General features: G+C 49.9%; 1 protein-coding gene across 7 annotated transcripts in view; it reads right to left on the bottom strand.

Moving 5' to 3' along the window:
* Window positions 1-236: 236 nt before the first annotated feature.
* Window positions 237-12898, bottom strand: part of CEP250 (centrosomal protein 250) — a 31192-nt gene continuing 18530 nt past the window's right edge. For 3 of the 7 annotated variants that reach the window (XM_064674331.1, XM_064674334.1, XM_064674338.1), the window contains 10 exons: window positions 11072-11231; window positions 10207-10519; window positions 9656-9783; window positions 9339-9459; window positions 8340-8494; window positions 4771-7386; window positions 2985-3140; window positions 2490-2603; window positions 2273-2323; window positions 237-1002 (listed from right to left, as the gene is read on the bottom strand). In XM_064674331.1, coding sequence (XP_064530401.1) covers window positions 724-1002; window positions 2273-2323; window positions 2490-2603; window positions 2985-3140; window positions 4771-7386; window positions 8340-8494; window positions 9339-9459; window positions 9656-9783; window positions 10207-10519; window positions 11072-11231 — 4093 coding nt within the window. In that variant the 3' untranslated portion in view covers window positions 237-723. The other 4 variants (XM_064674333.1, XM_064674332.1, XM_064674336.1 and 1 more) reach the window with 4 other exon arrangements.

Raw genomic sequence — 12898 nt, 5'->3', positions numbered from 1 at the left:
AGACAGGGAATAAAAGGGGGGTAAAAAAAAGGGGGGGGGGAAGGGAAGGGAGAAAGGGGGGTGGTAAGGGGAGGGAAAAGGGGAGGGAAACCCTCTCTCTCGCCCACCTTTGATCCCCATTGTGTTCTCTCCACCCCTTTCCTCAAATTTCCATTTCTCCTGGCAGGAAACAGCTCTGCCCTCAAGAGGGGAAATCACACAACAGCCTCATTGGGCCAGGTAAAGATATGTATAACCTTCTAAAAAAATTTTATTAAAAACATTTTATTAGGAAAAATATTTAAGTGTCTGTCCTTAGGAGATGATTGGAAATGCAAACAGAACAAATGCTGTCATGCTACTTTAACTGTTTGTAGCACAACCTTTATGTCCTTTTATTTTATTTGAGCAGCTGCCCTCGGACAGATGTCACCCCAAAGTCTTACTGTTCAGGGATTGTTCGTGTTTGGGCTTCCTTCTCCACACATCATTCTCTCTCCTTACCTATGTCTTCGTTCTCACATATTCACATTTTGTCCCCAGAAATCATCTGCCTGAGATAACACTTCATAGATCCTAATCCTCAACATAAGGTGAGGTTTGACAGCACCAGCTGATTGTGAGAGAAACAGAGGGAAAAGGCAGGGAGCAGCCTTGCCCCGAGGAGTTCATCCCATTTCTCACATCCAAGAGCTCTTCGTCTTCGCAGAAATCCTTCCGTTCAAATGGAGACCAGAGGTGCTGTTACCTCAGGTTGCTTCTGGCAGGTTGGGCTGCTGGGTGCACCCTCTGTCTCTCAGGAGACTGACAGTCCGGGGACATCAGTGCCAAGTTCAGAGACTGATCCAGTTTCTGAGTCTCTGCTTCCAGAACAGCAGCTCTGGGCTCCCTGAGCACAGCTGCTAAGGAGCAGGACAGCTCCTGGTGAAGGTCTGACAGCTCCTGGTTGGTCCTTGCACAGCTCTCAATGTAGTTCTGCCTGTGCTGTCGGTCTCGTGCCAGCTGTGACTGCAGGAGGGACACCTGAAAGAGGCACAAAGCTGAGCTCAGACAAGCCCACACTGTCAGGACCATCCGTAGCTCCACAGTGCCAGCAGTTGGGGCAGACACAGCCTCGACCAGCCCTGACAAACACTGGGACCTTGTGGAAGAGAAAGGAACAGGCTCCCAGAGTCCCCTGAACAGAGCTCAGCTTATCAACACGTCAAGTTTCCTGCTGGCCAACCCTTCCCACGAACAACCCTCAGCCACAGGTCTATTAGAGAGAGAGTTCCAACGGGATTTACTAACCCAGCTCTGATTTTCAACTCTGGGCCATGAGCCCTTAGTTCCACAGGCTGTGCCTCAGCAGGAAGGCTGCTGCTTACCCAGGGTACTGGAGAACTGCTCTGCTTGAGCACCTTGACAGCCAGCCCAGGGAAAGGGAGCAAATTCTCCCTCTCCCAAACTTTAGAGCATCCCACACATGAGTGCAGAAGAATGTGGTGAACAAAGCCCAGGGGCCTTACAGCAGCGCTGAAGCCTTGGAACTCCTCAAACTCTGCTCTTTCCTGACCCCACGGGGTTGTGCCTGCTGGGCTGGCCGGGGGCAGAGCTGCTCCCACCTCCTGCTCGGTTTGACCTCCTGCTGTGCAAAGGATGCAACAGGGTTCAGCAGCTGGAATGAACATTCTTACACTGATAAACCAAACATCCTCAGAGTGCTGAGGTCTCTGACTCGGTCCCACAGCAGGGTGGTGATTAGCACAGCACAGCAAGGACTGAGGATGGCCTGAAGGCTCAGCTCTGGCACTGCCTCAGAGCCCTGGACCTCTCCACTGCTAACGGAGGCAAGGGAAAATGGGGACAGGCAACAAAAGGGAACATCATGGAACAGGCTACCCAGGGAATGGTGGAATCACCATCCCTGGAAGTGCTCAAAAAACATGTAATTGTGGTGCTCAGGAGCACAGTTTAGGTTTGGGATTGACAGTACAGGGCTAACAGCTGGACTAGATGATCTCATAAGGCTTTTCCAGCCTTAAGGATGTCATGATTCTATGATCTTGATATTTTCAGGTGAGTTCCAGTGTTCTGAATTTTCTACTACCCCTATCCCACCCTGCCTGACCTTTAGGCAAGCCAGAGACAAGACCGAGGTGAAGGATGTTGTTTGGTTGTTGCCAACAGAACTGACACTGCCTGGTGCACTCACTTCTGACAGCCAAACAAAACTCAGCGTGGAGCATTGTGCAAAGCTGTGCCCATCAGTAGAGCCACAGCAGCTTTTGAGGAGAGTTTTCCTACTCCTCACCTGGTTCTGTAGCTCAGCTAACCGCTGACTGCAGCGAGCGTGAGACTCCTCCTGTGAATAAAACACAAGATTTCATTTTAGTCTGCAGCTTGGTCAGGGCATGGTCTGTACCTGACTACCATTAGGTCTCTCCTGGGGGGCCGCTGCCACTGGGATCTGCCCTTGTTCCTTGTATATGGCCAGAGCCTCCTCTCACCAGAGAAGATTCTGTTCTCACCTGTCTAGAGGTGGACACTTTGTGCTGGTCAGACTGGGAGAGAGACAATCCACAGGCATCTGGGAGCATCTGATCCCTAAAACATCTCTTCAGCCTCCTCCGCTCACGTTCCACCTGCACATTGGATGGGAGAAAGGGTCACAGAAACCTGCCACCAAACAGGGAGCAAAAGGACCTCTGGACATCAAGGCAAGGAGATCTCTGCTCAGAGACCCTTAATTGCACCAGAGAACAAAAAAGGACTCAATGTGGGCTATGGAAGAGAGGCAAGTGTGTGTCTGGGGACACTGGGGCAAGGAGGGTGGCATTGCAGTGAAGGTGTATTTGTGAAGGCCATGGGGTGCCAGAAGAGAGAGAAAATGCAAAGTGTGTGTCCACAGCAGGAAGAAGGAGAGGGAAGGAAACAAGAAGAGGACTCCAAAGTGCTGCCTGGGGAAATGTGTCATGGTTCAGAGGACCATGAGGCTTTGCAGAGGCAGCAAAAGCCTGTTTTACCTGCTCAAGAGTCCTCCTGAGCTCAGTATTTTGTTGCTTCAGCTCCACCTTTTCATCTTCCAGCCTTGCAACTGTTCGCTGCAGACATTCCAGGCTCTGTGACATGAGTCTCTTCTCTGAGAGCCATGACAGCTGCTCCCCTTCTGCAACAGCCTGCTGGGCATTCAGAGAGGAGATTCCATGAGCTGGTGCCACATAAAGGTTAGAAGGGTGTTAGAACCAACATGTCAGGCAGAGTGACCAGAACAGGAATGGACAGTGCTAAGGCCCTTCTCCTTCTGGTGCACAGCCCAAAGGAACACATCCTCTCTCTAGGGGCCCTCCTCCAAATCAGCTTGGAGAATTGAGTTGTTTGTTCTGGATGTGCTTTCTGCTTGTTTTGTTCAGTGTCCCCCATTCTGGTTTTGAGAGAGAGTGGAAACATTCATTTCCTATTCAGCCACTTCATAGTTTTAGAAAGGTCTGGAGTGTCTCCAGCTCCCTCTCTCAGCCATTTCGTGCCGACTGTGAAGACTTGCACATTTACACCTTCCTGTTAGGGAAGTTATCTACCATCTTTGGTCATCCTCTTTGACTATCACTGTACATTCTCCTATCTACAGCTCTGTCCTTAGGCAAGCAAACACGTGCAAGCTGTGGGTGAAGTACGTATTTCTGCAGTGACTGAACACTACAGTCTTGTTCTGTGTTCTCTTTGCCTGTTACATCCTCATCCAGGACTGCTCTGTGGAAAAAAATCACCTTATCAGTCAAGCCATGTACACTGCTCTGAACCTAGTCAGGAGTCACCTCCCCTGTCGTGCCTTTCCTGATGAACTGCTCCTTGGAGCATTGATAATTTTATTCTTGACACCAGCACTAAACCAATCTCTGAGGATGCAACTGCATTTCCTGATCATCTGCTCTTGCCCAGCTGATCTACATGGATGGAACTGAAATCTTCCGTTGTTTTCACATTTCCTGCACTTGTCACTTCTTTGCTTCCCATCAACAGGTTGCAGGACCTGTCAGCATCCTGATCAGGCTGCCAGTAATATTTCTTAAGTCATGTGTAAATGTATAATGCATAAATACAGGGTTTTCTTAGTAGTTTTTCTCTACATCTACTAATGGAATGTAGAAAATATTGGCAAATTCCTGGCAAGGCTGCAGCACAGGCTATTGCAGCTGTTCCACTAGTGGGACCTGAATCAGTTCACCTTGAAGAAATCCACACAAATTTACCTTTGTGCTTTTTGGACAAGGGGGACAAGCATGTCCTGAATGAGCAATGAAGCCTTTAACCTGACCAGGCAATGGTATAAATCCCATTCTTTTTAGTACACTGGACAAGCTGTCCCTCAGAAACCTCCATGTCCGAGAGCACCCTCTAAGCTCCAGCAGTGCAGCTGCTCTTCAGCCATCAGTACAAAACTCTGCTGAGTTCACTACATCAGTCTGGTCAGCAGCTCCCTTTTCTTTCCATGCCAAATCCAAGCCACCATGTGTTGGCTGAGCTTGCCTAGGCACGGAAGAACCAGTTCCCCATGCCCAGCTTTTGGATGGAGCTGATTTGAACAGCCAGCTCCATAGTTGTGTCAGTCGTTCCGGGCCTGCCAGGAAACATTCTCGCAGGCAAATGGTCTCTGCTGGAGTCAGCCAGCCAGACAAGGCTGCTGGCTGCAGACCTGGCTGCTTTGCCCAAACAGGTCTTGTACTGATGGGAATCTATATTCCCACCTCTTGGAGGGAAACATCATTGGAATCCTTCAGGGACGTTTGAGTTGAAATCAATCCCAGGGCCTACCTGCTGATGGAATCGGTCCGTGTCCCGCTCTGAAACCATTCTCTGCAGGATGTCCAATTCTTTCAGCAGAGTCCCTTTGGCCATTTCACTCTTGGTAAGGGCAGCTCTCAGGACTTGGGCCTTCTCTCTCCATTCGAGTTCTCTGCTTTGTGTCTGCTTCAAAGCAGCAGCCACACACTCCAATTCCTCCCCACTGGCTTTCCTCTCAGCTTGCCATTGTTGGGTTAGCTCCTTCTGCCTTTGCAAGAGATGGTCTCTCTCCTGGAGAACTTTCATCTTCTCTATTACCTCTTCCTCCCATTTTTGGAGGTTTTGGATTTGTTTCTTTAGGGTCTCCCCTTCATCCTTCCATCGCAAAGCTGATGTTAATTCTTTCAGGAGTTCGCTCTCCCTCCTTAGCTGTTGTTCTCTCCCTGACAGTGCCTCCTCTAAATACCTGACTCTGTCTGTTTGGTACTTGATCTCTTCATCCTTCTTCATCAGAGTCTGCTGAATGTGCTGGAGATCTTCCCGAAGAGCTCTTATTACCTCTTCTAACTCCTTCTGGTCGCTTTGAGCCTTGGTCTCTCCTTCTCTCTCAGGGAAGGCTTCTTGCAGCAGCTTCTCCTGCTCTCCCTCATGTCTAACCTCTTCATTCTTCTCAGCTGCCCTAAGCTGGAGATTCTGCCAAGTCTTCACTACTTCTTCTTGGTGCCGGAGTTTTTGCAGAAGAGTTTCATTGTCTTCATCTTTCTTCCTCACCACTTCCTCAAGCAGAGTTATTTGCTTCTGGCATAAGGTTAGTGCTACTTTCATGCTTTCTTCATGGAGTTGGAACATGTTCATTTGCTCTGTCTGCTTGAGGAACTCCAAATGGTTCTCCTGCAACATCTGCCTCATTTTGCCTTGATCCTGCTCTAGACTTTTGGCCTGCCTGCCTTCCACCTCCTTCTGCTCTCGAAGGTCCTGGACATGCTCATCCAAAGAGGCTCTCTCTTGATCGCTGGCTTCTAAAGAAGATTCAGCACATTCCAGTTTTTGCACGATGGCTTTAGTCTGCCCCGCTGTCTCCTCCTTTTGCTGTTGAAGCTTAGAGACAGCCTCCTCCAGAACCCAGATCTTTTCTTCTCTTTCTTTCAGAGTCAGTGCTGCTGCTTGGAAATTGGTTTGCTCAGCTTCATGCTTTTCCTCCTTTTCCTTGCATGCCTCACACTGCTTTCTAAGGGATAAAATTTCCTGCTCTTTTTCCTTTAGTTCCACTTGAAGATGCTGCAGAATTTCCTTCTGCTGTTCAGAGTCTTCTTGTTGTTTTTGGAAGGTCTCAATCAGTTCCTTCTGAGATTCAATCATGACATCCTTTTCTTTCAGTACTGTCCTAGTGTATTCTAAGTCTCTGTGCAAGACATTCATCTGTTGTTCTGTTTTTTCCTCATAGCTCCTTGTTTGTTGCTTTTGGATGTCTATGAGTCTGTCTTTTTCTTTTAAGGTTGCTAAGGTCTGCTCCAGTTGGTCACGGACAGTCCTTAACTGCATTTCCAGGGCTTCTTCAACTTCCTGGATTTGCTTTTGTTGTGACTCAAGCTCTTGTTCTTTTTTAGATAAAGAAAGTGTCATGTTTTCTACTTTACCAAGAAGCTCTTGCAGATGCCCTTCTTGCTGTTCCTTGTGCTGCTGCAAGAGCTTTAACTCTTCCCTTTGAGTGTCACACTCACTCTCTCTGTCCTTAAGAGCTGCCCTCAGGTGTTCAAGGCTTGTGTGCAGAGTTTTCCCCTGTTCTCTCTCCTTTTCCAGTTCTTGGATCTGCTGAGTCAGAGACAGAAGCTCCAAGTTTTTCTCCTTCAGGTTTCCTTTCACATGATCAAGATCCTCAAGTAGATTTCTCACTTGTGATGCACCATGTTGTTCTAGAACCATTATTTTCTCCTCCTGGGATCTGATCTCCTGCTCCCTCTCTTCCAGCTCCTTGCTCACCTTGCTGACAGCAGTGCTCTGCAATTCTAACTGCTTCTCCAGTTCCCCTATCAGTTCCTGCTGGGATCTGATCTCTTGCTCCCTCTCTTCTAGCTCCTTGCTCACCCTGCTGACAGCAGCCCTCTCCATTTCTCGCTGCTTCTCCAGCTCCTGTATTTGTTCTTGCTGGGATCTCATCTCCCACTCTCTCTCTTCCAGCTCTTTGCTTAAAGCAATCCTTTGTTGTTCTTGCTGCTTCTCCAGCTCCTGTATCTGTTCTTGCTGAGATTCTGTCTTCTTTTCTTTCTCTGTTATGTCCTTAATAACCTGATTGAGAGCAGCTTTTTGCATTTCTTTCTGCTTTTCCAGGACTCTCATCTGCTCTTGGAACACCTTCATTTCTCTCTCCCTCTCTGACAGGATGGCAGTCATACGAGACAGATTATCCTGTAAAGCTTTGCCCTCTGCTGCCTCTTTCTGGAGCATCTCCATTTTCCTCATCTGATTTTCCACTTCCTCATTTTTAATTTTTAAGAGGGACAGTGCAGTTTGGAGTTCTTGTTCAAGAGAGTGATTCGTGTCTCTTGCTGTATTTGCTCGGGTTTCAGAGGCTGTGAGTGATTCCTCAAGAAGTTTGATCTGACACTCCAGTTTTTCTTTCTCTGCTTGCAGCCTGTCCCGTTCATGCTGCAAAGCAGAGACAAAAGAGTCAATCATTCCATCTCTTTGTCTGCTCTTCGTAGCATACCTGAGCTCCTGCCACAGTGGCAGGCATGGGCTGCCCCTGTCTCCCTGCCTCTCAGGGTGCTGCAGACCCTTCTGTGCCCCCCCCCCTTTATGCTGCAGCTTTCCCAGCTCCCTCAGCCAGTCCCAGCTTCCTTTCTGCCCCTCCCCAACCTCTTGGAGCTCTACTCGAGTGTTCCTTTGGGGAGGAGCTGCCAGAACTGCAGCCAGGATTTCAAGTCCAGACTAAGGATGACTTAGGCAGTGCCATGACAATGTGCTCTCCATTGGGACGGAAGGGAAGAGCAAAGGACACCAACATTTCCTTTGCTGGGTTTGGGGCAAGAAGGGGTGGTTTTCGACCTCTCCTGTGGAGAGTTGCCATGGTACCATCCCCTAGAGCCCCACCTTCCTCTCTTGAAGCAGCAATGGCCAGATTAGTCTGTCAGTCTGGCTTTCCAATCAGGACTAGTTTTCCCTTCGCAGGCTCACGTTATTATCTGCATCAGCACTTTTGTTTTCTCTCTTTTCTCCCCACTGTCTGCTCTCAGATGGCCATTGCTGAACACCTTGCGACTATTAGGAAACTTGATCCTCTCACCCCTTTTTCCAGATCCAGATATTTGGAAATCTGAAGATGGATTTGGACACAAGGAATTGCCCAGACCACGCAATGTAAATAGAGATAAGCGTGGAGATTACTTTGACTAAAGCTTCAAGGGCAGAAAACTTCAGCATGGAGGAAAAGAAGCACCCTCAGCCCTAACTGGGTTTGAAATGACTACGACATCTTTTCCTCCTTATTCAGAAGAATGGAATTAGAAAAGTTAAACTGGAAAAAGTCGTTCTTTAAAAATACAAACACAAGATCCAAAATCAGCTAGGAAATGGCCCTTCATGGCATCTGCCAGCCTCACCAGCACATCCTGTCCTTGCTTCTCCGTGCTCTCCAGTTTCCTTTGCAGAGACTCCACCTCCTGACGCAGAGTCACAGCTTCTTCTTTCCTTGCAGAGGCCTCTTCCTTCAGGGCAGCTTCTAGAGAATCCCTCTTGTGTTCTGCCGTCCACAGCGCTACAGCAGGAAAGGGGAAGGGGAAAAGCAAAGCCAAGCCCAACTGATGTGCATCCTGCAGACACAACAGCAGTGTCTTCTCTGCCTGTCTGTGTTACCCAGGCCCTAAGCCCACAAGGGCTTCCAAAGCTGACAGAAAGGAAGGAAACTTCCAGGCAGAGAAAAAAGGAAGAATGAAAGGGGCAAGAATCCAAGGAACATGAAAGTGTGCTTGCCCTTCTGCTTGTTGAAAGACCAGGACTGAAGGCATGGCAGCACCTCAGCCACAGTGTTAGAAGCAGGGAGAACTGACATGGATGAAACAGGGACAGACAGGAGGGGAGATATGAATCCAGGGTCCCAAAGGAAAAGGAAGAAGAAGCAAAAGTAAAGACTGACTAGGACACCGCTGACTGACCAGGAATAGCTGAGAGAGAGTCTGAGACAAGGGAAACAAGGCACTGAGATGAAAATGCAGTTCTGATGTGCAGAATGGGCAAACAGAGAAAGGAGTGGGGATGCCTGTCCTGCCATGCTATAAAGAAACCAATAACCCTGGAGGCTCTGGGATGGCCTGGAGTTTGGAGGAATCAAGCTCAGGCATCAAGATACACCTGTTTAGCAGGGACATGGGACCTGAAAGGCACCACCTCTGCACAGGTTCCCCCATGGCACAGCCAGATGCACTGCCAGCCACGCCATCTCTGTCTACCAAAAGCTTTCCCTGGGACTTCTAGGGAGAAGTCTCCTGCTGGTTGTTTTTCTCCTCTCCTATCCCCAGGCACTGCACTTTTCCTCTGTGTGGCATCAGAGATCCCCTTTGGCCAGAGGGGATGGGCAGTGGGTGGGAAAGGAGAAGCTGTACCTTCCTGGCTTTCAGCCAACTGTTTGTGCAGCTCCTGATTGCGGGCACACCAATGGTCCCTCTCAGCCTGCCTTCTGCTCAGTTCCAGCTCCAAGACCTGTGTTTTCTTCCTGGTGTCATTCTGGAAGAGTTAAGAGGAGCAGAATCACCTCTCAGAGCCACTGCTGGTACAGTAATGGTAGATGTGATCATGATCCTGCCTCCTCCCCGTGGCAGTGAGCCAACCCCCCCTAAAAGGATTGACACCCCCCCCGGCATTGGCACTCTGCTTGTCCAGCAGTGGGACAGGATTTCTGGGTGCCCAGGGCACACATTACCAGATCTTTCTGAGTCTGCTCCAGGTGCTGACGCAGGTCTTGTAGGGCTGCTGCCACTCTGTCCACTGTGAGCTCTGTGGGGAGGTCCCTGGCCTGAGAAGCAGTTAGGCCCACAGCACTACCCTGTTCTGAAGAGACAAGACATTCTGTTTCAAAACTGAATCCAAGGGTCTCCAACAAACAAGGCCTCTTTTTACACAGGAGAAGGTGGCCGTGGCTTTGCCATCATCCTAGAGCTTGCCCTACAGCAAGCCAGTGTCACAGGCTGACGTTATTTTGATGACCACTAATGTCAGTGCTGCCCCAAGGATGACTGCATGTGCCCTGTGGCTTGACAGGACTCAGGCCTTTTTCCATTCTGATGCTGATCATTTCTCCACATACAAACACGGACTTGTGTCTCTGCAAGGATGTCAAGCTTTCAAAATTTCCCAAGGCTTGAGCCAGCCTAAGGTGAAAGGATGAGTCTGTCAGACCAGGATGACCCCCTTCCTCCATCTGCTGTCCCACACATGCTCTACAGACACACTAACCCAGCCTCCCACACTTGCCTGAGCTCCAAGTGACCAAGTCTCTGCAGTCACTGACCATGTGGTGGAGAACCAAGTGCAGTTTGTCCAGCTGGGATCGGGTTTCCTGGTGGGCACTGCTGGCCTGTTGACACTCTGTGGCCAAGGCTTCTTCTCTCTTCTCGGAGCTACGGAGCCTCAAACGCAGCTCAAAGCCCTCGGCCTCCAGAGTGTGCAGAGAGTCCTTCAAGCTCCGTTCGCCCGCTCGTGACTCCTCCAGGGCCTGCAGCAGCTGCTCCTCTCGAGCTGCCAGGGCAGCCTCCTTCTCCTGCACTGCTTCCTGCAGGGACTGGATCTGGAACATGGGTGCACAGAGTGTCAGGGGCTGGGCTGCTCCTGAGGCAGCAGAGCAGGCAGTAGGGTGAGGAGCAAAGGACAAATTCCTTCAAGCACAAGACACACCAGAAACAGAAGGTACAAAGCCAAGCATTCCAATGGAGAACAGTAAACTCCAAACAGGGAAAGGAGAAACAATGGGCATCCTTGATGGTGCTGCTCCAAAACACCAGATGAAGTGTCTTTCCCAGCCTGCCAGAACCACCTCTGTGTCCCCACATTGCTCTGTGCCTGGCACAGGCACAAACTCCACCAGGGACAACACTGGGAACACAGGGATGGAGAAGCTCAAAGCAGTCTGTTGCTTCTCCTCAGAGAGCTCATACTGGGATCCAGGAGAGAAGAGGGGAAAACACAGGCAGGAGACACCACATCCAGCCTTGGCCTCAAGGTGCAGTGTCTCTGGGCAGAGCACAAGAGCAGTGTGTGCTGCCGGGAGGGGAAACCAGTGAGGGCCTACAAGCTGTGGGTGGTATTGTGTGTCCCTGGAGGATACCAGTGCATAGGTCACCTGGTTGTTGAGCTCCTGCAGCTCTGTTGTGCGGTCTGAAAGGAGTTGCTTGGCCTGGTGAAGAGCAGAATGGAGCTCAGACATCTGGTTCTGCTGGGCAAGGTTCTTTTCCTCCAGGGTTCTGAGGCTCAACTCCTTCTCTTCCAGACACACAGTCAGCCTGTGGAACAAAGCAACAGATGGCAGTGAAAGGCATTCTTCTTTCTTGGGTGCCTCAAGAAAGGGTGGTGGAGTTGCCCTCTATGTGAGGCAACACTCTGGATGTATCGAACTCTGTCTTGGGGTGGATGATGAGCAAGTTGAGAGCTTATGGGTCAGGATAAAAGGGCAGACAAGTACGGGTCACCTGGCTGTGGGTGTTTGTTACAGGCAGCCTGATCAGGAGGAGAAATGGATGAGGCTTTCTACAGGCAGCTTGAAGCAACCTCACAGTCACAGGCCCTGGTTCTTGTGGGGGACTTTAGCTACCCTGACAACAGCTGGAAAAGCAACACAGTCTGGGATGTTCCTGCAAAGCATTGATGACAATTTCCTGTCACAGGCAGGGGAGGATCCCACAAGGAATGGTGTGCTGCTCGACCTAAGACTGACAACCAGAGAAGGCCTTGTTGGAGAGGTGAAGCTTGGGGGCAGCCTTGGCTGCAGTGACCATGAGATTGTGGAGTTCTGTTGGGGGCAAGGAGGACCCAGGACAGCAAGTTAAGATTACAACCATGGACTTCAGGAGTGTTAACTTTAGCCTCTCCAGGGATCTTCTTGAAAGAATCCCATGGAAACAGGCCCTGTAGGGAAAAGGGGTCTAAGAGTGTTGGTTGATATTCAAGGATCGCTTCCTCCAGGCTCAAGAACAATGCATCCTAATGAGCAAGAAATCTGGCAAAGGGGGCAAGAGACCTGTGTGGATAAACAAAGAACTCCTGTCAACTCCTGTCAACTCAAGTGGAAGCAGGAAATACACAGGAGATGGAAGTGAGGTCAGGCCACTTGAAATGAACATAGAGAGATTATCAGAGTAAGCAGAAATGAGAAGGGCCAAGGCCCACCTGGAGTTAAATCTGGCCAAGGATGTCAAAGACAGCAAGAAGGGCTTTTTCAAATGCATCAAAAACAAAAGGAAAACAAAGGATAATGTGTGTTCCTAAACAGATGGGAGACCCTGGTGACAGAGGATACAGAGAGTTACTGAGCACCTTCTTTGCATCAGTCTGCACTGACAAGACCACCCCTCAGAGGTCTCTCACCCAGGAAACAGGGGCAAAGGAGTGCTGGAAGCAAGACTTTCCTCTGAAATTCCTTGGAAAGTCCTCCTTTCAAGGACGATCAGGTTAGAGAACATCTGGGCAGACCTGACATCCGCAAGTCCATGGGCCCCAACAGCATGAACCCATGAGAGCTGAGGGAGCTTGCAGACATCCCAGAGAGGCTGCTCAAGATCAGCTTTGAAAGGTCATGGAGATCAGGAGAGGTGCCCGAGGACTGGGACACAGCAAATGTCACTCTGGTCGGGAAAAAGGACAAGAAGGAGGACCCTCAGAACTACGAGCCAGTCAGCCTCCCATCAGTCCCTGGAAGGGTGACGGAGTGCCTCATTCTTGGAGACCACCTCTACTCACAGGGACAACGAGATCAGGATTCACCAAAGGTAAATCCTGCTTGACCAACCTGATTGCCCTCTGTGATGAAACATCTACCTGGATGGATGAGGGGACAGCAGTGGATATTGTCTACCTTGACTTCAGCAAGGCCTTTGACACTGTCTGTCACAACATCCTCCTGGACAAACTCAGGCAGTGTGGGCTGGGTGAGTGGATGGTGAGATGGGATTGA

The sequence above is a fragment of the Pseudopipra pipra genome, chromosome 17, assembly GCF_036250125.1.
Source record: "Pseudopipra pipra isolate bDixPip1 chromosome 17, bDixPip1.hap1, whole genome shotgun sequence".
Taxonomy (NCBI): Eukaryota; Metazoa; Chordata; class Aves; order Passeriformes; family Pipridae; genus Pseudopipra; species Pseudopipra pipra.
This window is presented reverse-complemented; position numbering and strand designations above follow the sequence as displayed.